This window comes from Aythya ferina (genome assembly GCF_964211825.1).
Source record: "Aythya ferina genome assembly, chromosome: 3".
In the NCBI taxonomy this organism is placed as follows: domain Eukaryota; kingdom Metazoa; phylum Chordata; class Aves; order Anseriformes; family Anatidae; genus Aythya; species Aythya ferina.
The window spans coordinates 56,204,818-56,230,448 of record NC_140298.1 but is presented as its reverse complement, the minus strand read 5'-3'; the positions used below and the strand labels follow the sequence as shown (position 1 = coordinate 56,230,448).

At 42.6% G+C, this 25,631-nt stretch overlaps 1 protein-coding gene across 3 annotated transcripts in view; it reads left to right on the top strand.

Moving 5' to 3' along the window:
- The window catches only part of PHACTR2 (phosphatase and actin regulator 2), a 135,463-nt gene that overhangs the window by 11,098 nt on the left and 98,734 nt on the right, over window positions 1-25,631 (top strand). The window contains exon 1 of one of the 3 annotated variants that reach the window (XM_084515859.1): window positions 16,550-16,921. The exons of the other annotated variants lie outside the window; for them this stretch is intronic. Coding sequence (XP_084371985.1) covers window positions 16,909-16,921 — 13 coding nt within the window. The 5' untranslated portion in view covers window positions 16,550-16,908. Of the gene's footprint in view, window positions 1-16,549; window positions 16,922-25,631 lie in introns of those variants that run through there. 3 annotated transcript variants of the gene reach the window in all.

Sequence of the window (25,631 nt, the reverse complement as noted above, 5' to 3'; positions counted from 1 at the left end):
ACGCCCTGTCCGTAGTCATTGATAGTTTCTTGGTATGATGATGTGTGCTTATGTGAAGAATGTAATTAACCACCTTCAGTTCAGCCCAGTTCATTTAAATGCCATTTGTCTAAGTGACTGAAGTGTAAACATCGAGCTGCCAGGCTGGTAGGGCCTTGCTAGAAAATACAAGTATGTATCACAGATGAGGAAGGACTCTGTTGGTACTGACCAGGCACCTGCAAGAGAAAGGCTGTAGGCTGCCACATGGCCCCTTGCTCCCAGCGGGGCGGCAGGTTTTGGTCACTGTGCTTTCAGGCTGCTACTGTCAGAGAAAAGGCTGAGCACCTGCTTCCTTTCCCCCCCTCCAGCCTGTGCCGATGTTCTTCCTCTGATTGCAGTGTACTCAGTGTAGCATTGGTAGGATACATGGACATTTTGATCCCTCAGCTAATGCACTGGCTTTGAGAAAAGAAGACTCTCTGCTTTTAGCAGAGAGCACTCCTCTCAGGAGCATGCAGCTCGGGCGGTGGCTGCACGCCAGCCTGCCCCAGCCAAGCCTTCGCTGAGGCTGCCACCCACCCACCCACTGCCCGCCTTCAGCCACTGCACAGCCGCCTCCTCGTACCCAGCAGGACGCTGCTGCCGAAAGCTAAAGCAGAGTTTCTGGTCTTGAGATTTCATTAAGACTTACCAGAGTTTACTGCTGTTTTGGTTGGGCTCTGTTGTCTCCTCTGTTGTTTTCAGTGGCTGCTGGGCTTCTTTGGTGCAGAAAACTTCTGAAAATATGAGCCTGTCATGCTTGGGCATTCAGAAATTAGAAGAAAGAAACATAGAAATCTACTTTTTATTTTATTTTATTTTATTTTATTTTATTTTATTTTATTTTATTTTATTTTATTTTATTTTATTTTATTTTATTTTTAATTAAATTATAATATGCTTTGTAGGTCGTCCTCATGTTTCTGGAGGCCTGATTCACGTCTGTAAACTTGTGGCTCGCACTTCTGTTGTCTTCAAGGGGCTGTGGCTCAGGATGAAATATATTGCTGCAGCTTTTATCGAAAAAGGGCACTTCACAACGCTTTACAGAGACAGGTGACTTGTAGCTTGATACCACAGTCCTTTGGGAGGCTGTTTTGTTTTGTTTCATTTCCCAGTTCCAGTCTATTGAGAAAGTGCTGATTTGAATAGACATGAGAAGTATTAAGATATCCTGTGATCACCCAGGCTTAGCAATGATTAAAATAATTAAAATAAACTTGCCATCCTAAGTACTGGGAAATTGTTTTCCAAGAGAAAATAAACAAGGAGCAAGTGGAAAATATAACCATTTAATGACAGGTAATGTTATAGAGCAACTTCTAACTTCTTTCTCTGAAAGCCCCATGAAGGTACACCTGAGGATGTGGGGTATCCAGGCAGCCTAGCTTCATGCAAGAGAATTTTCTTGTGGGATGAGAGCCCTACTTGGGCTTCTTGTTATCTTGCTAGGGACAGGAACAGGGTGGAAATGTCCGTGGTGCATGGAGTTACTCCCACCTCTCCTTCCTGGGAGTGGGGCTGAGGAGAGCGCTGGTTCTCTTCTTTGGTAATCCATTATGTCCACAAACAGAGCAAGTGACTTTTTTTTTTTTTTTTTTTACTAGAAAAATCATTTTATTCTCTTCCACCTCTTCCATTATATCCCCAGCAAGCCACTTTTTGATTCTGCTCCCTTGGTGCCTGCTCAGTGGAAAATCTATATTCTCCAGACCCGTTGTATTGCAATACCCAATGAGTATGGAGGTAGTGGGGAAAAATAATTGCTCACCATCTGGCATTGGTTACTGCAGGAGCCCATCTGCCTGTGCTGGCCAGCAGAGTTGATGTGCTGAACCCTTACCAGCACTGCCCATCCATGGAGATGAGGAGAAAAATTGTACACGGCTCAGGAATTTTTGAGCAGCCTGAAAGCACTGTGTCTACAACAGAAAACAGCGAGTGAGAAGGCTGTTGCTTTTAAACAATTTGTTTGCATTAAAGTTACTGAAGAGAGTCTCACTTGTAGGAGTGATCATTTTTATTTCTCCTTGTGCAGGGAATGTATAAAGCTCTTTCACCTCTCCAGCTCATCGAACCCCTCCAGCTGCAGGGCTGGTGGCCGGGGGTCAGCTGTGTGCAACTGGGGGTTGGACCGATGATCTCTTGAGGTCCCTTCCAGCCCCTCCAATTCTGTGATCCTGTGACTGATGTCGCAGGGCCAGCAGGCGGCTGCTGCATGGGGCCGGCACGCTAGATGGGGCGGTTGTAATGTCAGATCCCAGCCCTTCCCACGGCGCGGAGAATTCAAAATGTTGGGCTTGCTTTTGTCAGTGCGCAAACCCTTCTGCGGCAGCACTAAGAGACCGCTCAGAGCCGGCTTTGTTTCACGTCTGAGCCTTTCTGGATGTCCTGGCAGAGCCTTTATTAGTTTTGGTGTCTTTAAATGCTAACTCAGCAGTCTTTAAAGGCATAAAACCAGAATGCGATAGGATAGCATGGCGCTGTTTTACACTTCCTGAAGCACCCCCTTTTAAAAATCTTTTTCTTTTAAGCAATACAATGTATATTTATTTAAACAATACAAACTGTTATCATCAGTCATCTGCTCTTCGCTCAGCTGAGGTAATGCTGCCGGCTTGGCATTATCGGTTGCACTGGTGAAATGGGATCTCCTCGCAGCATTGATTCTGCTGTACTTTGGGTCCAGGCTCGCGGTTTCTGTATTGATCCATCAAAGAAACTGCTGAGGAGCAGGTGAGCAAGGTCTGTTGTCTGTGCTGTTTGGGAACTAACAGGAGCTATTATTCTTGGTGGGAAGCCTGTTGCACACGTAGACATTGATCCATTATGAGAGAAGTCTGCTTTAATTAGAGCCACGTTTTCCAGTATTCGTACAGAGTGCTTCGACCCTGCTCCACAGCAAGTTCATAAATGCAGACTTTCAGGCTGAGTTGTTCATTTATTATGTAGTCTTCTGGAAAAGAAACCATTAAAAAGGATCAGACTGAAATTTTTGTACGTGCTGAACTCTGAAGTAGCCTTTTCTAAAATGAAACTCAATGGGATCTATACAATGTATTCAGAAGTACATACTTAGACTTCGGTTGGCATTGTGCATGGAAGCAGATGCTGCTCATCTTGGTGTTTTCCTGGCCAGCTAGAGATTTAAAGGTTATGTATGCCGCTGTAAGGGCAGAAGTAGAATCCCTTAACTGAAAGAGACTGAAAATAAGAATTCCTTCTCTCAGCCTAGAAATTCTGGAATTGGAATGACCTTCCCCAGAAGCATAAAACAGAAATATCCCTCATTATTTGCAATTTAAAAACAATTTAATGGCAGGGAAAAAAAAAATATATATATATATATATATATATGCATATATATATATATATTATTTCTTTATTCTTGGAGGAGGATGGCCTGTCTAGGTTTTTTGCTTTTAGGCTGTCTTTCATGATAAACACCCTGGCAATGTTAAGTGCTTCACATACGATTGATAAATATCAAAGATAACATCAAAATATTCATGTATGCTAGTACATGTGCTGCAGATTTTTTTTTGTCTATGAGAAGAAACAAAAGTATAAACACTAAATATGACTACAAGTAAACAAAGACATTTCCCCTTGTCACATCCTTATGCTTTATTGTTTTCCGAATGAAACATAAAAAGAACACTCTTACTAAATTACCAAATCGTCTCTCAATAATTTATTCAATATTGGCTGAAATGATCATGAAAATGTCTTAGTCATTTCTCACTGAGTCAATTTTATAGAACATACTCCATGTCCTATAAAATGATGGCATTGTAGTAGTACAAACAAAATCAGAATTTCAGTAAATTATATCTGTAAGTTTTGGCCTTTTCTGATAGAGTTGTACAGATTAATGTAACAGGAAAAAAAAAAAAAGTGCCCCTACAATATCTCTTATTAGCCAAGTTCTGTTTGAGTACAAGCATCTAGCAGGCGTACACCTCCAATCACCCCCCAAACAGCCATTGCAGCATTTACAAGGCTAATGAACCCCAATTCCCTCACCCCACAGCAACCACAAGAAGTGCTTAGTGTTTTTCAGCTCCAGTGTCTCAAGAACAGACAGGACTGCTGCTGGCTTTCCAAAAACTTTGGGGTAGGCTGTGTTGCTAGAGCAAAGTGGTGAGAGATCTTCATGACCTGGACTCTGGTGGAGGAGGCATGGTGTACTTCCATCCATGTCACAAAGTGTGTAGTTTTATCCTTACAACAGAATATTGTTATGTCAGGACATAAGAGCATAGCTATTTCTTTACTGATTTGAAAAAAATGCACCAACTTATTTCAGATTCACACATAACCTTGACCTAAAGATGCAATAAATAAGGTGGCCTACTTCACTGCTTGTTGCAGCCTTAGGACGATGTATTATCTGAACACTTCCTTTTACGTTAACTGTTCAAAATGCTGCCAAAGTGATTTAATTCTTGATATGGACATAAAAACCTGTTGCAGACATATATCAGAGAACCAGCAAGTCCTGGCTAAGCAGATTAGAAGGTTTACCTATGGCACCCAACTTTTCTGTCGTCAAATAGAAATGTGATAGTTGGATTTGTAATATGATGGTCTCTTTGTGGACTAGTCTAGTTAAATATATATACACATATATACATGTACATAGTTTGCTTAGTTACCTTTAAACATCATTGTTTTCCAAACGAAGTATGTAAAACGAATACCAAGTCACTAAAAACATTAAATTCCTGAAATATTATAGGTGTAGTGTAACTGTGCAGAGGATGACCGGACTGCATGTCTGATTTCTCACATGGATAAGCAATTAGCAGGATTGATCCTTTATTTGATATGGGCTCATTGAAATATGCAGGACAAGCACAATCTTTTTTGATCAACTTCATCTCTGCCAGGCTATCTTGTAGACCACGTGGCAGCAGCTTGAGAGATTGTATCATCCCAACTGATTATGATGCTCATCATAACTACTTCGTTTACACTGTTTTCTTCCTCTGTATTTGCTGGGCGTCTCTATGGGTTCTTATGCTTAGTTTGTAGGATTTTCAGGGGCAGGATGTGTTGCTGTTTTTTATTGATTTCTGTACATTAATCAGAACCTAGTACTGGAAAATTCTCAAGCTCAACAAATAGGCCATGCTATTCCTGCTATAAATTAACTGTAGTAAATTGGCTAATCACTGCCACTGAAAAGCGGTATGAATTCATGAAAAACTTGATGCAACCCAAGAAAAAAATCCTGTCCTAGTAATTCTTGTTCTGTGCATTCATAGATCTTTATCAAGACAGTAGATAGTGAATAATCACTAAACATTAGTCGTTTGGGGATAAGGGTTGGGATGGGGGGAAGTAGGGTGTGGGGAAAGCTTCTCTACTGCAAAGAAGAGTATTAGTGAGTGACTTGGTATTCCTTTGTAAAAGGTGTGTTGAAAGGGGGAGTGGACAGGAACATGATTTACCACCATGTTTCTATATGGTAGCTGTAGCATTTCTCCAAAGCATTTTTTCAAACATGTTTATTTTAAGAACAACCTGGATGTGTTGTTGTTTCCATGTAGGCAAACCATGACCATGTTGGCACAGCAGCCCACTGCATGGACCTAGGGCATCTGCCTCAGCGCATAGTCGTGGCTTGTTAGGGTGATATCCTGCAAATTACTGTTGTTTGGCTGTGCCCTGGTCTCAGCGTGGTGTTTTGTAACAAAAGGTGGAGACCAGTCACACTAAATTTCATCTCAGGAACATTCCAGAGTGAGATCTGTTGAACTGAAGACAATACAGTCGATAAATAAATGAGACCAAATGAGTGGCAACTCCATTGAATTTTCTACTTTTCGAGGGCTAAGTAGCCTACTGAAGGAAAACACTAGATGTGTCTTGCTTTGATATGTCTTGACTTCAAAGGGGTTTTGAGACTGCTCCACAGGACTGTGTTTTACTGATGAGCTAAGGAAACATGGCCTAGATGTAATCTCCATGAAGTGGGTGTACAACATTTTGATAAACTAATCTCAAAAATATTTCTCAGGGGTTTTCTGTCAGATTAAAAGGGCATCTCAAGCAGAATCTTGTGGAGGGCTGCCCTTGACCCAGTTCTACTCAATATTTCAGTTTTGATTTGAATGTTGCAAAATTTGCAACTTTTAGCAAGCCAGAAAAGATGCAAGCACCTGAGAGGACAACACTGGGAGTCAAAGCAGTAGTTGCAAGCTCAAACAATGGGGTAATGCAGCTTTCCATTAGTTGGTATAGTCTTTCTTTGGGCTGATTTTCTTGTAAAGCATTATCAAAACATCAGTAAAATTCCAACAAGCTTGAAAGATTAATCACTGTCAAATAATTTGTGCCCAACAGTAAGGTTTCACATGGATTAGAATAAAAAAGTCTGAAAAAAAATGCTTTGGAGAAACACAGCAGTTAACATGTAGAAATATGCCATTTCAAGCTTTCATTAAAACTCTTGGAGTTCAGGACTCTCCAACGTGAAAACTGTGGGATGAGAGGGCAAGTAAGAGCAGGAGGTTTGGGAGATTATGGCTGTGTATGATCATGCCTCAGTCCCACATTGCTAAAGAGAAAGCAAATTAAAGGAAGGGAGTTATAGAAAGCCAGTGTACCTGTGCTTGAAAACCAAGATGGGAAATTGGGAGTAAAAGAAGAAACAATCCCCATTGTAGTCCCATTGTCCATACTGACTGCAATGACAAAGGAAAAGGTATCAGCAGTGAAATAATTAGCTATTTCAAATTCATTACATTTTAATAATTCAAACATTATCAATAATGCAGGTAAAAAGAATATTTCAAATATACTTTTTGCCAGGGTCCCTCTATAATATTCTCCTCCTCACTGAAACAAAGCAGATTATGCTTCTCGCCACCCTGCAATGTAAAGAGAAGGGCAGTGTAGCTCTAAAATGCCTAACCACCTTTTGTAACATTTTAATGAGCTTTTCCATATTGCTCTCAAGAGGGCAGCTTTCCCTGCATTTCTAAATATGTTCTCTGGGTAAATTCAAGCAGCAAGTTCCTGATGAAATTTTGTTATTTTTAGAAATAAATGAAGCAGGATACATCATTTTCCCTCCTACACCTTTGTTGATGCCTTAATATAAAGACCTGTGTTCAGAAGTTAATTACAGCATCCTAGATTGCGCACCAAATAGGCATTGCAACGGCAAGTGGGTGCTATTGTAAGGGGAAAATAAAAGGAACAATGCCATACAAATGTCACTTTGGAGTTCTTTTTAGGTCTGATTACCACCCCAGGAAAACAGTACTGGCTTGTTTGCCACAAAAAGGATTAAACTGCCTCACATGACACTCCGGGAATGGATGCCCAGGTGAAAGGCGTATTACGGTAAACATGGTATTTTGGGTAATAGCTAAGGAAGGAAAGAAACATCACAAAACAAATTGCAATGCGTATTTGTCCCGTTTTTGAACTTTTATGCAATCTTATACACTGTTTCACGTAGGAGAAGGAATTGTTAGTAGGAACAGTAGTCACTTTGGTTTCTTCATCTGTTTGTACACCGGCTTCTGTGTCCGTGAAGACAGCAGGAGTCAAACGACAGGGCATAGTTTCATTGCTCACAGCTCAGTCTTTTTTTCAGCTGGCGTTTGGTGAAGAAGATCTCCCTAGATTTTTTGGGAGATGTTTTCCCATAGTTGCCCTGGCTTCACTGTGGCCTCCTCGGTCAAAGATTCTGGTCTTTCTGCCCTTCTTACCTGGACACTCATGATTTTGAGCAAAGTAGCTTTTGCTCCCAAAGTTTTTAACCAGATTTGTAACATTTATAACATGTCATTGAGTTCATCGTGATGCACCTCTAAGCAGCGGTGCATCACCAACAGTTACCCCCTGCCTCTGTGCACAGCAGAACACTGTCAGCGTTTTGACTCAGGATAAAAAGCTTCAGCTGCTGAACTACCAGCAGTACTACCTGAAACAGCTGCGAGGGGTCATTTTTCTTCTGACACATTGGACAAACATGGTCTATTGAAAGTACGGCCTATGGTGACACAGCCGCATCCTGAGCTGAAAAATATTTATCTTGTCTGTTCATTCACCAAAAGCAAATTGTCACTAATGCATATTTTCCCAACACCTGAATATGGCACGCTTCCAGCTTGCCAATTTGTCTGATGTGCTTTGCTGATATCAGTTTTGCTCTGTGTTTGTTACACATGCTTTCCAGTAAGTTCTGGCAAACACATTCATTATTAGATCACAATGAAAATAACTAACGCAATAAACTAGCCTTTTTCAGGGCAAATGTATTTTTATAAGACTTGAAATATACCTGTCCATTTGTTACTTTTGGAGTGTGTTTGAACATCTGCTTTGTTGCTGGTTTTGGAAAATCACCAAGTTGTGTGAGGTACAGCAGTCCTCTCTCTACACGGTACCTAAGGCAGTGAGGACAGGCGTTTAGCAGAAGTGAAAGAGAACAGACCCTTGTATGACTAACAGAGGTTCTGAGGGTTAAGTAACACATCCATCAACATGCAATCGATTCACCACACTTTCTGCACTTGAAAAGTGAAGTCAATTTCTGACTATTAGTCATTAAAAAAGTATCCTCTGGTGCAAGTGCGAAGCACCTTGTACTGTCAGTATCTGGAGCCGTGATGCTGGTCTAGATGTATCCCTCGAGGAGGTTGATCAAATACAGGAAGTTCTAGTGCATAAATATCTCACTTTGCATCAGGAAACAGCAGGTGAAGCAGACACAGGGAAAAACATGAGCGTTTTGTTTCAGGTGTCTCTGCGGGCATGATGTAGATTAATCGACTTGGGCATGGCTCACAGTTACACAGCCCATTCAGCTCATGCTCCTGCCCATGTAGGAGGAAAGTAATCCTTGCAAATCCATGGAAACTCAGGGGCTGACGTGATAGTAATCCTAAACTTGAACAGATGAGACTTGAGTCTGTCAGACCTCATACAGTTGCTCAGACAGATGCCATGACTTGGACTTTTAAGTGGGTAGAGTGAATCCCTTCCATAGGGAAGAGAAGCTGCAATTACGAGAGAATGCAATTCTAGTTCAGTAGTGTAGAAAGCATATTCATATATAAATATAGTGAGGTAGCCTTTAAGTCATTTAGGGAGACACACTCAAGCAGAGTCCTGTGCTCTGCTTTGGTTAAGTCCTCCTGCCATTCTCTTGTTTCTAACATTGCAGAACATCTGGCAGCACAGAGATGCTCCTTTATTTAATGGCAACTTCTGGCTGATGGATTTTACTTTTTTCAGGTACAGAATGGAGCACAAAAGCCAACCCTTAGCATGTGATAACTAGCTGGACCTCAGGGGAAGAGATAGTAAGGAAACAAACTGGAGTTATAGCTGTCTTTACTGGATCTTGTTAAGTGTCTCTTCTGGTTGTTTCTGATTTATGTTTGTTCAAATTTCTGTCTCGTGAATAAAGTTATAAAACACTAACCTCCAAAGAGGCAGTCAAGTTTGGCAAAATGTACAGTGCATAATGTACAGACCATTCACACTAGATGTTATTCATCAGCTTTCAGTTTTTGAAAGGCTTCTTTTTCTCACTCAGTATTTATTTGATGATTTTCCTAAGAGTGGCATTTGACATTTAAGTGATAATTGTCTAGCTGTCACTTGCCTAAATTTTACTCCAAGTGGGAGAGAGGGATTAAGCCAAATGTCAATATATATCTCAAATTAACTCAATTCCCTTGCTTGAGTCTTTCTTCTTGCATTTTTACTCATACTCCTATCCTTAATACAAACCTGACCACATGTTTTATGTGCAGAGATGAAGACCTGGCCCCATAAAATGGAAATTTTGGTGCTGGCTTGACTGTACTTGGGATCTCACATCAGCTCCTCAGACCAGAATATGTTGTTTCTCCTTGGTCTCCCTTTACTGAACTATCTGTTTGCACATTTTAAGAGAAAATAGAAAGAAAGCTACATTTATGCCTCTCAGTAAGGTTAAATTCCTTTTTTTTTTTTTTACTCTACATAAGATTACAAGAGAGAAATCAAAACAAAACAAAACAAAACAAAACAAAAAAAAAAAAAAAAAAAGGAGGAAAACTAGTGAGCAGAAGCCGAGAGTAAAGTCCCAAGATAAGGAGCAGGGTAAAAATGTTTTGTAAATCTATTACATACAGTCATTAAGGCATGATAGAAGTCTGGTATTTCATTTCGGCAGGGATAATGAGGACAGGCCTTTTTACATAGATTCATAGCACCAACGACAGAGGGGTTATTAGGTCTGATTTGTGCAATATAAGCCCTTAAATTACTCTCATTTACCTTTCTGTTGAGCTCAGTAACCGCTGTTTGATTGGTGTTATCCAGAAAGACACCCAGTCACGATATGATGACCTCCAAAGACAGAAAATCCACAGGTAGCCTTGGTAGCTTAATCACATTTGCTGTTGCAATAGACTTGCTTTCAAGTATCTACTTGATAGCTATCTACTTGCCTGTTCTCAGTTTCCAACCATTGTTTCTTATTGTGACTGTCTCTGCCAGACTAAACGTCCTCTTTTTAACCTGCTACTTTGTCCCTTGTGCAGCAGAAGGCTGCAGCATCTATGTTCATGGGAGCCATCCTCATCCAGTCAAATGCTGAGAGTGGATGCTGTAGCCAGAGCTTCAATTTTGTCTCTTTATGCAAAATCTGTCCAAATACAAATATTGCATCTAGCCAAATACCACGATGGTTTCAGAACATTCAAAGATGTTCATGGATTTTCAAAGCCAGAACATTTGATAAACAGGCTTGAAAATTGCCTAGTCCAGGTGTGGGAAGCTTGCAGCCCATAAAACGGGCTTTGAGTCTGGGAATTTTTTCTGCATTGTACATATGGACACAGATTTTCTGCTCTTTCTTATTACTGGATAATAAAGAGGATTATATCAGCCCTCTCCTCTACAATTACACTCAAAATTCTTATTTTGCCCTGATTTGCCCCTTTTCCTGTACCTGATTTAACCTGGCACTCTGGATAGCAAAGGCCAAGCTCTGAGGTAAGGCTTCTGTTGAAGCTCATCTCTGTTTCCATAGGAATTGCAACATGTTTCAGTGCACTTGTTTGTGATATTTAAAGAGAAAAGGAGAGAGGCTATTTCAGTTTGCTTGACAGAATTCACTTATGTGAGCAATATGCTATATTAACAGATGAACACTGATAATAGAGATTATAAATATCTGTCCAGGCCTTGTAGTCTTTCTTGCAGAAGAACACGATATCCCTAATTCCTTCATAGCCATTCGATTTTTTCAAGTCATTTCCATTTTGGGGAGATGTCAAACAGCAGGACATGTTTTGTTTCTGAGGGTTAACACGTTGCAGTTCTGTGGAAGATGTGGCCATCTGGGGCACAGGCACCCTTCCTCCATCCAGCCCTGCCCAGGCATGCAGGAGCTGGCACACGGCAGGCTCTGAGAGCTCGGGGTGCCTGTGTGTGGGTGTGAGATGGAGACAGGGCAAGAAGAGTAAGTGCTACAGCAGTAATATCTGTCCAAGTGGGAGGAGAGGGCATGGATGAGTCTGAGCATCCAGGCATTTTTACCAGCATGTCAATTAACCCTGGCTCTGAGTAGATTTAATTGGACTCTGAAGGCAGCCAGTCTGCCAGTAGTTCGGAGCTGGTCTAAGGAGCAGTAAAAATGTTGGAAGCCATGAGCCAGGTTGTTTCTGGGGCTCCCCCTGCCAGCTCTGCAGCTGTGTCTGTGGTCACGCAAGCAGGTCTTTCGGTTTTGGTTGTGTCAGGATGTGGAATAACTCGTTAAAGCACATCCAGCTCCAAGAAGTCCTCTGCAGGTCTCCATGGCTGGGTGGGCAGCGAGGCAGGCATGGAGCTGCCTGATGCCACAGCAGGATCAGTGAGAAAACCAAAGGAGAGAAACAGGTGCTTGTTTTTCAACAGTGGCTTGTTCATTGCAAATAGATGCTGTCTCTGGAAGAATAAAGCCAAACACATGCCGCACTTCTTTCTAGGTGTGCATTTGTTAGAAGCAGCAATTCAGGAACAAGTTAGAGTTTATTTAAAGAATGGAGCCTTTAGGGGTGTTTTCCTTGTCCTTGCCTGTATCTCCTGCTGAGCACCCCACTTCATGACATGCTGAAATCTCCTTCTCAACCTCACCCCGTGCCTCTGCCTTCCCCTCCCACCGCCCCCGTGCCTCCCTCCACCCAGCCTTTCCCTGCTCTCCCTGCACCATGTACTGCTGTGCCAAGCCCCTTCCTGCTCCCTCTGCAAACCCATCTGTGCTGTGAAACTCCCCACCTACAAAGACCACACGCTGCTGTCTGGATCCCACTCTCTTCTTGTTTTGTATCAGTTTAAATCTGTTGGCTTCAATGGTGTTGCTTCTCCCCTTGCAGCTTGAAGCAAGAATCACAACTCGGTATCTGGCCGGGCTGTTCAAGGATAAAATCTTCCTGGGGAACAAAAGGCTCCCATTGTTTTCTCAGCAACATAAAGCTTCCTCTGCACTTAGATCTGCATGTTTTTAATTGTTACCATGTATAACTGTATTTTTTTTCCCAGGCAAAGAGCATCTTTGCTTGCTGCTGTCCTGCTCTCAAACTCTTTTGTCTCAGTGAGGTGGGGGTAAGGTGTTTGCAAACCCTTCTCCCACTGATACTGGGTATGGTTGCTGAGGCTGGACTGGCCATATTGCAAACACTTAGCCCTGGCCCTGGGAAATGTGCTCCAGGTACACCAGAAGATGTACACAGGTACACAGGTTCACTGCTTCCTTGAGAGACTCTCCCTGAACATGCCAGGAGGGAGACAGTTCTCACATACCTCGGGCCCGAAGACCATGAGTCTAATTACTGGGATATAGGGATGTTCCTAATCACGAGTTTTGGTGTGTTGTACAACACATTCTCTTAGTGTTAGTGACAATCTTGGTTACTGGCTGGAAGATTGGAATTTAGCTATAGCAGAACCCATTCCTCTACCTCCAGCATGTCCTTCCCCTTTCCCCCATGAAACCACCCCACTGCTGACAAAGAGCAGGAGGATGCTTCGCAGGAGGAAACACCTTTTGGAGGGACACATGTCCCTTGTACTGAGAGGTCGTTGTCCTGAGACTTGGTGGATACCCAGAAGAATCACATGGAGCTGTGTATGTGGAGAGTTGGCGTTGACTATAAAAACCCACCGCATCTAAAAACAAGGACAGCTTCTCCCAGAGACACCTGCACGATGCTTTCTGCGTGGGAAGAAACAGACACAGTGAAAGCGAAGTGCAACATTTTGCCCGAAATGGCATCTTACCGAGTCAGAGCTTCACAGTGACAGCTCCGTGCCCAGCCAAGCCAGCTTCTACATTTTCTAAATGTATTCTCCGGCGCCTTTGTCATGATTGGAAACACCACAGCTGAAGCTGTTCATCGATTCTGTGGGTTTGTCAACCTAAAGTGTTTTAGATGGCCATGCAGCGAGGTATCTGTTTACCCTGCTTTCTCTATTTGCTTCTTACCTGGGCAGATTGCTGAACCTCTGTGAATCCTCATTGATTTTCCTGGGAGTGAAATGTCATTACTGCTGCAGGCTGCACACATCAGGTACATTGGAGAACGGGATCATTAGGGGGCTGTGTCATTAGCTGCGCTCCTAATGTACTCCACAGTGCTTTCTTCTCGAGGAGGTGACACTGATTATCCGAGCTGGCTGCCTCATCTGCTTTCAACACAGTACCACTGGGTCTTGTACAACCTCTGGTGTGTTTATCCCCACACAGCTCAGGTGCAGGGTACACAGCGTTCCTGCGGGAGGTCGGGTGCTAGAGGGACCTACACAAAATCACTCTGCAGCCAGGCAAGGAATTGAGCCCAAGCCTTAAGAGCCTGTGGCTGAGGTGAACGGTGAGGCAGGGCTAGCTTGTAGCTGGAAGACACCGTGACAGGACCTTTGGGCCTCTTCAGCCCTGGTCTCTCAGTCCTTACCCAAAACTGCCCTTTAGCAGACTGAGGTATTGTGGTATCGTGCAGCTATGGGTTGTGATGAGGTTGTTCTGTCCTCAGAGTTTAGTTTATGCCTGCAATATACGCATATTTGGCTTTTAAATAGCAGTCACAGCCTGCTATTCAACTCCGCCCAGTATCTGTATCTTTCCTTCGCCTGTGTGCAGTCAGGGAGATATGGCTTTAATCCAGCAATTGCATCTGATCACACACATCTGTTAATTCCTGTTCAATAATCTAATTGCCTACAAGAAAAAAATGCCGTGTGTTTTGTAAAGTTTTCTATTTTTGGAAAGTTCCCAGTGAGATATTTTATGTTCAAACGGCAGAGATATAGGTCACAAATCATATTAAGTTTCCATTTTTAGTCATCTTTCAAGAGTTAATAACATTTTACTTGTCACACAGCCCCGATAAAGCACCCAAACTCATGGCTTATCAAGCTGTTGCAACTGAGACTTCCCACACCCTCGTTAGCACCTTGCAGTCCTGATCCTCAGCTGACCTGAGGCTGTGACTATATCTGAATTGCATGTCAGGACGGGGTCTGGGCACACATTATCACCTTCCAGGGCTTCTTGGGAAGGAAACGTGTGCGTGGGCAGGAAGGGACATGTGGCGTGCTCCCACGGGTCTTCTTGTCTGCGTGGTTGGGGGTCCAGCACCCTGAGGGTCACCATGAAGCCCATCTGCCCTGCAGGTGGGGTTCAGCCATGGTGCACACACTGGGACCTGCCTACTATGTAGAAATAGTCACTGCCCAGACCTCTTCATTTACCTGAGCTCTGAGTAGGTGCAGCTTTGTATCTTCCCTTGGGCTCTTGGGCACCAGCTGTTGCCCACCTTTATCCCCAGCCACCAGGGTCAGGCCTGGTTTCCTCCATTGCCTGATGCATAGTCCAAGTGAAACTCACAGCAGATTGGTTTAAAAACCAGCTGCTTTTTAAACCTCTTAGCTTTAACCATCACAAAACATTAGCATACTCACTAGGATTTAAGATGCTTGCATGCCCTTCTGCCCTGACATGGCTATGATACTGGATTCATCTACCAGGTGGCCATCTCACCACCTCCAGCCAGGTGCTCCCAAGCAACCAGATTTCATCAGGTGTGCCTAAGCCAATAACCTCAATTGCCACATGAATCAATTGTCATTAACCGATACAGGATCCAGCAGGCAAACAAGCTCCTTATTGGTCATTTTTAACCTCTTGCATCAGTGTAGCTACAGCTATCTGAAACACACACTAATGCAACATGCTCATGATGGCTTCTATTTTTTTTATAAGCTCTTTATAAGCCACTTATAAATAGAACCTTAATATGAAGTGTGACAGATTTCTAGTCTTTATTCTCTCCTTAGCCCTCCAAGCGCTTCCTTTCTGTAATACAGAATATATCCAGCGTGCCCTAGATATTCTCCATTCTTGCTGATGACTTTAGCTCTCAGCCATTGATTCTCTCCACTGCTTTGTCAGTGCAAATGGATCAGGGCTGCAACTGTCTTTTCATTTAACATTTAGAAAGGACAAATAAGATCAAAGGGGCAGTGAAGGGGTGATGAATGGATGATGTATTTTGTTGCTCATGTGATGCCCTGAGGTTGAGGGGTTTCATGTCAATATAGTAAAGACACAAAAATCTGTATTTCATTTCCATTGCAGAAGAGAGAACTGGAGTAGCCAAGTGAATTATTAAAAAGAAAGAGAAAAACATGGTGAGGACATTGTGTGATGTTTATGTAGCATCAGTACTTTGTGATATTCTGTCTCACCAATGAACTTCACCAAATTCAGTGTATAATAGTCTCGCTTTCACCCCTAGGCAAACACAGTGGCACAAAATGCCCAGTTTAGGGTTACACAGAAAATCAGTGGCAAAAGGGGGATGGAGCCCACATTCACTGTAGCCTCCAAATACTGCTTCTGTTCACCCTCTGCTGCCAGGAGAAAAATTTTTTATTTATATATATATATGCGCGCGTGTGTGTGTGTGTATATGTATATATATATATTTCATTTATAAGGAGAAAACTCTAGAAGTGTATGAAAAATAAATGTTTAGAAGTCTATTCTGGTTTTGACTTTTTTTTCTATGGGGGAAAATTCCGTGCATCAAAGACTTGTGTGGTGTTGAAAGTTTAGAAGTAATACCTGTTCACTTCAACATATGTTGTTCAGATTTTACTGATCCCAGTCCCTTCAGTGTGCTCTTACTTTACCATTAAAACAAGCAAAGCCCTGTTGTTTCTCTTCATCCTTTCCTTACATTTAGCTATGAACAGTATAATGATAGATGTCTTGAGACAGTTAATAGATTGGCAGGCAGTTGCAGATAAGCACATCTTCTGTTTCTCACGAACCCCAGAGAACATCAGGTGTAGAACTTGTAGGATTTAAAGCACAGCCACAGCTGAGGTCTGCGGACTATAATCTAACCTAATACTTTCTCAGCCATAGATTCCTTCCCCTTTATTTCCTTAAAACTTTTGCTCTTGCGTCACTGATAAATCATAGCCTTTTGCTTTGTAATATAGCCCCTTTTTATTTAAAGTTTTGCCTCCCTACCCATTAAACATATCCTCATTAGTGCTGCTTTTACTTTTCAGAAACGTATATTCAATATTACAGGCTTGGAGTTCTTTTGTTTTCTCCCTGAAGAGGTAAAACCCTGGGGGATTTAAGTATCTACTTGATAGGCTCACACAATCTTAATCAGCCTATAATGGAGCTAATGGCTGTTTGTCATCCTTGGAGATATAAATTTCCTGGTGATGTCTACTGCAGTCAGTGCATGAAGTATGCTCTGACTGCCAGCAAGGTCTAATAACCAGGAGAAGGGCAGCCAGCTTCAGCAGTGAGCAGGAGACTGTACTGGCTGCTTTTCTGGGGAACTCTGCTTTTTCAGTACCGAACGGGGGAAAATGGATAATGCTGGTAAGTGAAATAAAACAGATCTTCCTTCTTAGCGGAGCTACGGGGCTCGTTTTCTGCCTCTCTCACTTGCTGCAGGAGATGTGTTGCTTTAGCCTTTAGCTCCTTCCATTTCAATGTCCTTTATTAGAGCAAATTTCTATGTGTAAAATGTGACACGCTTAAGTTTTTAACCCTTTATCAGTCAGCTTTTCTGTTTTAAGTCTGTTTTTCCTTGAAATGTGATCAAAACTGTAACGTAGGATCTGCCTTCCTAAGATTTTCGGTTCTGTTTGAAAAGCTGTATGCAGGAAATGTGGAAGGAATGGGAAATGTATATAGCTGAGTAGGAAAATATCTTTCACAGACTGCAATAGGTGTGTACAGGTAACTAAAAAAGCCGACCAAAAGTGGATAGTGCGTATCTTGTACCTGCATCATTTTAAACTGCTTCTATTCCCTCTATATACTAGTTTGCTCTCTTATATTTAGAACATAAAATACTGAATACATTTGCACTTTTTATTGTTTTCTTTGATGTTCCAACTTTAGATCATGCATTTTCATGCCAAATAATGCACTGCATGGTTTCTAAGGAGGTGCACACAATACCACCATTGCATATGTGATGAAATGGGTTATTTGCATTTCCCTCTTGCATTACCTCGTATCCCTAAGCGTTACAAAAAGTGCTTTTTTGTGATGGATGTTTTGCATGTGGCTTTGACTGCTGTAAAACTTGAAGGTGTCAGTGTCTCAGTGATTCACTGATAGTAGGACAGTTCGTACCGGGATATAGAATTTGCAGGAGACTCTGTGACCTTTGAAACCTGCTCCAGTCATCAGATTTGTCTAGTATTAACCTTAAAAGTGATGATCACCTCTACAACGTATGAGAAGAAAATCTATGGTAGAATTCAGAAATGATGCTATGAGTGCAGCTTTCTTATTTTCCTATTATTATTTTTTAAATCTTATAATAATAGGAAAACTCGTACCTATGTCTGCTTAGCTGTCCTGGTCAATACCACCTCAGGTGTGCTATGTTTCTATGACAAAACAAATTCTTGCTCTTCTCTCTATAAAATGCAAGACCAAAAAAAATCCCCTTTCTGAAATTAAAATGTTGCCATCATGGAAAACTACATTGCTGGTACCTGTGAGCTCAAAAACTAACTCTGTCCTTATATAATGTTCATTTCTGTGAAGCAAGTAAGATGAGGAATACTCTGCGCTTGGTGCTTTGGCTAGCTCCTGAGAAGACTTAACCTAATAAATGTTAACAATGTGTGTTTGATATTCCATGACGAGGCAGAATTTTCCAGTTAGAGGGGAAGGATCCCTGTTCTCCAGTACAGACTGCCTTTGGGCAAGAGATACCCTAAGCAGTTAATTCCTCCAGGTTTTTAAACTCTCCAGCATCAGCAACTAATACTACTGAAGTCTTGACAGAGCTATCACTTTAATCCAGCTATAAGAATCTGCTTTGGAATGAGTCACATTTATTTTAAAGGCCATTTTTTTGGAGGGGGGGGGTGAAGAGGGAAGCTGGTATCTGAAAACCATAGAAACAGATTTTCCTATGCGTTTTTTTTTTTCTGCCTTAGGAAGATTCCAGTTTCCTTGAGGTCTGCAAAATTTGGAAGTTAAAGTAAGTAAGGCTTTGCCCTCTGCACAACTTTACCAACTATTTGCAAAGCCTCTTATAAGGCCAGTTTGCTGAATAGCTCCAGATTTATTTATTTATTCAATTTCATGCAGAAACAGTGACTGATACTTTTCTTTTTTCTTTTTTTTTTTTTTTTCAAGAAAACAATTTATATACAATTGAACTTCATTAAAATAATGGAAGAATAGTTAAGGACTGGGTAAGAAAACCCAACAACTGGTGGCAGTAAGCCTCACTGAGAAGGTCGATTTGTTCCCAGAGTACCTGCAGAAAGACTTTTAAGGCACTTGACCCCTAATGGAAACCACACGGAGCTGGGTGCCAGCATGGGAAGTGCACAGCTGGCACCTCTGTGGGCCTGGTCCATTCCCCCCTTCATTTCACAGGGATGTCTTGTGCTGAAATCTGGGCATTTACCAGTTGGTGATCAAACAGAAAGGAGCGGGCTATCTGCAGCCATAAAACCAACTGCCCTATCAGTTTGTTCTCCAGTAGCTCACCAATTGAAATGTAAACATGCCCATGTATACAGACTGGATTACCTGCCTGGATTCCTCCTAAAGAGATGCCATTTCTGGCAGCACAGAATGGCATAGTCCTAGCTGAGCTGGAAGTTTTAGCCGCCGAGTGTCAGAAATAACAATTTAGCTATCGGTGTCAGTGAATCAGGCCTTTGTTATTACATTCATCATGCTGCCAAAGAGACTTTCAGAGTCAGACCATGGATAATTGTTGGGCAAAACTCCATCCCCTGCTCCACATAGCAGAAATATCTCTGTAATTAATCAGTCATATTCTGTGCCATCATCAAAATCATTTTTTCTGGTCCAAACTGTTATTTAGAAAGATCAGTGTTACTAATAAGTCAGCTGATTAGGTCCATGCTATTTCATGGTTTCAAGAAACAAGGTTTTCATTTAAGAAGTCCCTTCATTTCAATGTTGGGTTGCTTATTTTAATCCATGCCACTGAGACGGCTCCACACAACTGTTGTCTCATGTGCTCTTTTAAAAGCCTTTCCTGGAATAACAATAAAATATTCATCAATCTGTGTATGGCATGGCAGGGCAGTTCTAGCAGCATTTTTTGGCCTGTTTTGGCAGCCCTTGTCTCTGACAGTTTGGCCGCAGGTATTCAGCTGTGAGACTGCCTGCTGCTGCAGGGGAGGCACCAGCAGCCCCCCTGCCCACGTCCCCCAGTGGGGCCAGGGCTGCAGCTTTGCTGCCTGCCACTGCTTCGATCCAGGCACACGGCTGAAGTCAGTAATGATACAACAACACTCACATCAAGAAAAAAAAACAACAAGGGAGGGCTGGAAATAACTCATGGGAAAGAAAGAGAATATAAAAGTAGCAAGAAACTTGTGTAGCAGGAAGAGAGGAGCTTGCGGAAACAGACGTGCTCCCAAGTGATGCTTTTTTTGGGATTTCCTGCCAGAAGGAGTGAGATCAGCACTATCCCTTCCCCCAGAGCTCTTCCTCCACTCTGTCCTGCCTGCCTGGTATCTCACCTTCAAGTGGACGAGTCTCGCGTGCTAATTCATAACCACAAGGCATGCTGGTGCGAGGTGCCTGGGGGCAGGGGTTTGACAGGGTGAGCCACACCACAGTGAGGTGCCACATTGTGAATGTGATCCTAGCCTCAGACAAAACCAGGGGGCCTTGTTTCATCTTTCTTGGGGATTTACGTGACTTCTTTGCACTTGGAATATTACTGTAGCAGTAATGAGCTGGCTGTGGTTAATTGTTACCCTGAATTATGTCGACTATATGGCTGGGGTTGTGGACTGTGCTTCCCAGTAAATAAGCTGTTTTAAAGGGACTGGCAGTCTTGGATACTGAATATCCTATCTTTGATCCAATAGCATACTGAACTTCTTCTCTGACCAGCAGTGAAATTTAGATTAGTCCACAGAAGCAAGACTGCACTCACTCGTGGTGGGGCAGGGTGAATAGCAAGTATCAGCTGAGCCTTCTTCTGCATGATGGCACGTGTCACAGGAAGGTTAGGAGACACAGGAAGCTGTCTGCTGGCTGTAACTCCCTTGCTTTTGAATTAATGTATCATTTTTGTCTTTCAGTAAGTCAATAGGACTTATTTAGCATCCTTTAGATGTAGGAATGCCAGGATTGAAAGCTTGTTAAGAATTGAGGTTATAGATACCTTGTAATGTCTTACCTATACTTGTGGCAAACAGTGGACGTCTTATTAAATTTTAAGGAAAAAGAGTAGTTGTTATTAAATGTTAAGGAAAAACAAGTAGTTGGAAGAGGAAGCTGAGATCTGGGATTCAGATTATGTTCCTGGTTTTCTGATGAACTCTCCATGTTCTAAGTCTGGTGTGGCACAGCTTGTCTGTGTGCAGAGCCAGGCTACCCAACAGCCTCACCATGTTCTGTAAGGTTCACTTGGTGCCCACAAAGGGCTCTGAAATACTTTGGCCATCCATGGCTTAAGCTTGGCTGAATTGTCCCTTTCCATCCTTATCAATTTGGAAACCTGAAACAAAACAACTTGCCCCGCAGACACTGGCAGTGTGTGTAACTGTGGGTTTGCCAGCTCTTAGCGCAATGACAGCTCCAAACTCCAGCAGCAAAATCAGCCTTGTCCTACTGGCAGCTTCTGTTTTGACCTTGGGTAGTACCTTGCCCAAGTGACTTGTGTATGTGTGCTTGTTCTCCCCCCACCCCTCCTTTTTTTTTCTCCATCAGTGTGAAGATGTTTTTGGAAAGCACATCAGCATCTCCTTCCTCTCTCCACCCCACGCTTACGTAAAAGTTCCCTCAGTATCTTTGCAAAGCATGGTTATTAGTGAAGTCACGCTGACTTCTACTGGGTTCACATGCTTTTTGCTATAGATCACAAAATGGTTGTCACCTGGACAATAAAATACAAAGCAACCATCAGCTCTTTTACACTACAATGTGTGTCTTTATTTGCCTCCTATTTGTGTTCATGGCCTCAGTTGAGGCAGATGTTGTAGTGTGTCACAGGTCACCACCATCTCCTAGAAAGCTGACTTTCTTCCTCCTGTAATTTTAGAATAATACCCGTGGCATATGCCCCTTTACCCAGAAGCTGGACAGAACATTTATAAAGTCGTATTCTTGGAAAATGTTTGTCAGGATTAAACTTTCCCGTGAGGATGCAGCTCCCAGTCTGTTTTCAAGTTGGCATTGATGTAGCCTCTGAGTATCTGTAGAAACTTGTGCAGGACTAAAATGATGGTACATCTTCTAACCTAGTGATGGTCCACCAACTCTGCCTAGAATGGTTTTTGGGTAACCTCTTGGCCGGAAATGCTGGGGTTGCACTTCACACTCATCATACTCCAGCAACAATTCCAGCCTCCACAACACTTCTTATAAAGGAGCCCCATGAACTCTGGCTGTTCTGGGGAGGTTGTGTGATGCAGTTTTCATTTTCTAACAAATTCTGATTCTGTTTCCTGACCAAAAGAGCTAGCAAGCACCAGCCCATCAGGTACTGAGTCTGTACCTTATATTTACGTCTACTGCCTGTGTGTTTTTTGGCAAAATACCCTCAGACCCCCCTGTTCTGAGCTCTGAATCATCACTGCCACCTGTTGTGAGGAAGGAAGTGTTGTGCATGGACATAGAAACCCGTTTTACAGGTACTGTTTCCTTACATGCTTCTAGCAACAACCAGACCACTGCTGCAGGAGCCAACCATTCTGAGAGCACAAGGGAGCAATCAGGAGGAGGAAGGGTTGTGTTAAGAGACGCTGGCACAAATCATTTGGATAAAAGCAGCCTGGGCTCCAGGGCCTTGGAAGACCCCAAATTGAGGGGCTTGAAGTTATCCACAAAGGGGAAAGCAACATCATGTGACTGAAAAGCAGGTGGCCGATAATAAGGATCCAGCCTGGTGCCATTTAATCATCGTTCATTGTCTCTGGCTGTGAATCTTGTAGGAAATTCGATGCTTAATTATGGAGTGCTTTGCAGGGGTATTGCTTTGGGCGCTAAAAGCAGACTGGCTGGAATTCTATCAAAAAGCCTCCCCTCCCAGTGTTTAACCATTTTTTACATTTTCATATAAAACATTGATAAAACTTCCTCCTGAAGTAAAATTGGAAAAAAAATAAGTAGCTTAGGACTATAAGGCTGCCTCACAGCCTTCCCCCAGCAGGCACGTGCCAGTCCTGAGCAAAGCAGCCCAGCTGCTCTCATCCCTTTCTGCTGGCAGAAGGGGCCAGATGAACTCGACCCTGGCCTCTTGGCAATGGGGTATCTGAGTTTCTTGGAACGCATGTCTCAAATTGGGGTGGGATAAGGTCCCTGGTCACATCTAGTTTTCAAATAAGCAAAAGGGTCCAGAAGAAACTGAGCTGGCCAGAGCAAATGTTTAGTTATTTTTAGTTTGCTCAGCATCAACGTTTCTGTAACAATTATAAAAAAAATATATATATATTAAATGCTAAAATCCTTTAAAATAATTTTCTGAGTAGTACCAGGATATTTCATAATCATGAAGACCATCCCAGGGTCTTTAAAGGGATGCAGATGCAGTGGGGGACACCTCCAGAAATAAGCCTCTGGTCTCTTGCTTGACCTGTGCTAGCAGAGCACACTTCCATCAAAATTCCACAAATTCCAAGGCAAATGTGACAGCAGCTGGTATTGCCACAGGAGACAACGTTGGGACAGATTCATCCTCGCTGCAGCTCCTGCTGACTCATGAGTCCCTTCTGTCTTTCTCCCTGGGGCTTGAGGCACTCCAAAAAGTGAGGGGTTTTTGGTTACGGAGGCTCGCGTGGAAGCCATGTGGGGAGAGGAGCCGCAATATGGCTATCTCCAACCAGCAGAAAATGCGTGCTGCTAGAAGCTGCTTGTTGGCATTTAGAGCACAGTCCAGCGATGCTTTGCTGAGCTGGGGCCTTACTGCCAAAGGAAAAGGGCTGTTAGTGCAGGAAGCCTACAGAGCTCTTGTGCATGCATATATCACAAAAATAGTGCGTGTATTTTCACTTCTTTGATTGTAGCTGCGGTAGTTATTTCGCCTTTTATCTTCTTTTTTTTTTCTTTTTTTCTGTTTCTGTTTTTGTTGTTTAATATTATTAAAATAACTAACATGACGCATTATTCTGTTTTAATTTCAAATGAAATTTGGCAACTTCTAGTGCTGGGATAAGGTTTAATTGCTCTTGGCATTTTAAGAAGAGATGCAAATGACAAAGACATTAAACTGACAAATTATGACAGTTCACATAACACTTTTTTCAATGGATTTTTTCCATGCATTTTTAATGCCCAGAATAGTCAGCCTTAATACTACCATATTTACAATAAATCATTATTCTAATGGAGACATTTTGCTTTGTCAGGCAATACACAATCAGCAGTTTTCAATAAAGAATCTGAAAACTGTTTAATTCTGTGACACAAACTTCTAAATGCCAGACAATTTAAAATTGGGGCCAACGTGCTGCCCTTAAATTGGGATATTAAGAAATAATTAGAACACAGTTAGGGCAGGTTGCCAAATGTAACTTTTAAATTCCCTAGTTCGTGTCACTTAGTGCAGTGATTGTGATGTGTTATATGTCTTCTGGAGGACGTATGCATGCATTTCCTACAGGGCAGCTTAAGGTTTTGAGGGGTGCCTGCAAGAGGTCAAAGTGGCTGCTTACTTAGACATGTGTGGCTTCAGGAGATGTAAAGCATCACAGAATTTAGGAACAAGGATGGGCTGGGGCTTAAAGGTGGGATGGGAGCCAGTAGCAGGCTCCACCTTGCCTACTTTTCCTACAGAGCTCAACAATTTTTTTTTCCTTCAGCACGCTGTGTGGACTGTGTCGGGGCATTTGCAAGTTTAGACAGCCTAGACAGTGGGAAAAATGCTTTCTTACCTGCAAGCAGGGGGCTCTGAGGCTGTGGTGAAGTCTTGAGCAAGATTTTGGGATCCATCAAGGTAAACGATTTACTTTGCAATGTCAGGAACATCTGAGGGTGATGAATATTATTTTATTGTCCTCCGTTTCAAAATAATGCAACATCTGTTAATGATAATTGTTTTAGTGCTGGGTATTGAATGTTTAACACACACAGCACAGGAGTTGAAGTACTTGTATGCAGAGCTCTGGAATTTCAGTTAAATTTCTGTCACCTGGGCAGCCTCTGGAGTTCTGTAGGTGCTGTGGGTACTCCTTCATACCCTGTTCAGGAGACTTGCCTGCAAAGTAAGTTGGGCAGGCATAATATTGGCAAACCAGCCGGATTGCTCAGTATCACGTAGAATGTTATTTTAGGAGAAAGAATAGCCAGCGTCCTTTCCACCCTCCCACCCTAAAATGTTCCCTGCTCCCAGGGAGGGATAAGAGAGGGTGGTGGGACCCCTTCCCCTCTCTGGTGGCTGCCTGCATCGCTCTTTCTTCTGCACCGTGTGCGAACAACCTAATGACATGCCACTGGCTTGAGGGGGCAGATTGCACGGCTGCTGTTTAAAAGCACTTTTCTGAGAGTGGTGTTTTGCTGCCGCATTAGCAATGCTGTGCGTGCGTTGGTAAAGGCTGCTTCTCTCTGCAGCCCTCTTACCCGTTGTGATGCTGTTGTCTATGTGACGCAATGCCTGGCTAATTCAGTGCCATGAAAAGCTCAACTGATGTAAAGAATGACCTCCCTCACCGCTGCTTGCAAGCACAGTTTTTTGTTTTTGTTTTTTTTTTTTTGTATAAATAAATAAATAAATAAATAAAAACTTGAGGGAAAAATTAGCTTTTCTTATCCATCAGTGCAGATGGCTCTCACCTGTTGGAGTTTGTGCACCTCTTCTGGATGTAGACAGGCTTGAGCAGTACTTTCAGAGGACCGCCTCCAGGCGAACACCAGGTGAAGGCAGAAGTTAGCATCCTTCCTGCGACCAGCACTGAACCATGGTTTTGTGACATTTCTGCCTCTTGTGCATGATCTTGGCTTCCTTTGCTTTGCCTTGAAGCTTTTTCACGGGTCAATAAATGGCACCTCAGGTAGTACCTCAGACTGCCAATGGAGAAGAGGGTAGTCACTGTCATGAAAGACAGCTGATGTGTGTTTGCCTGAATAA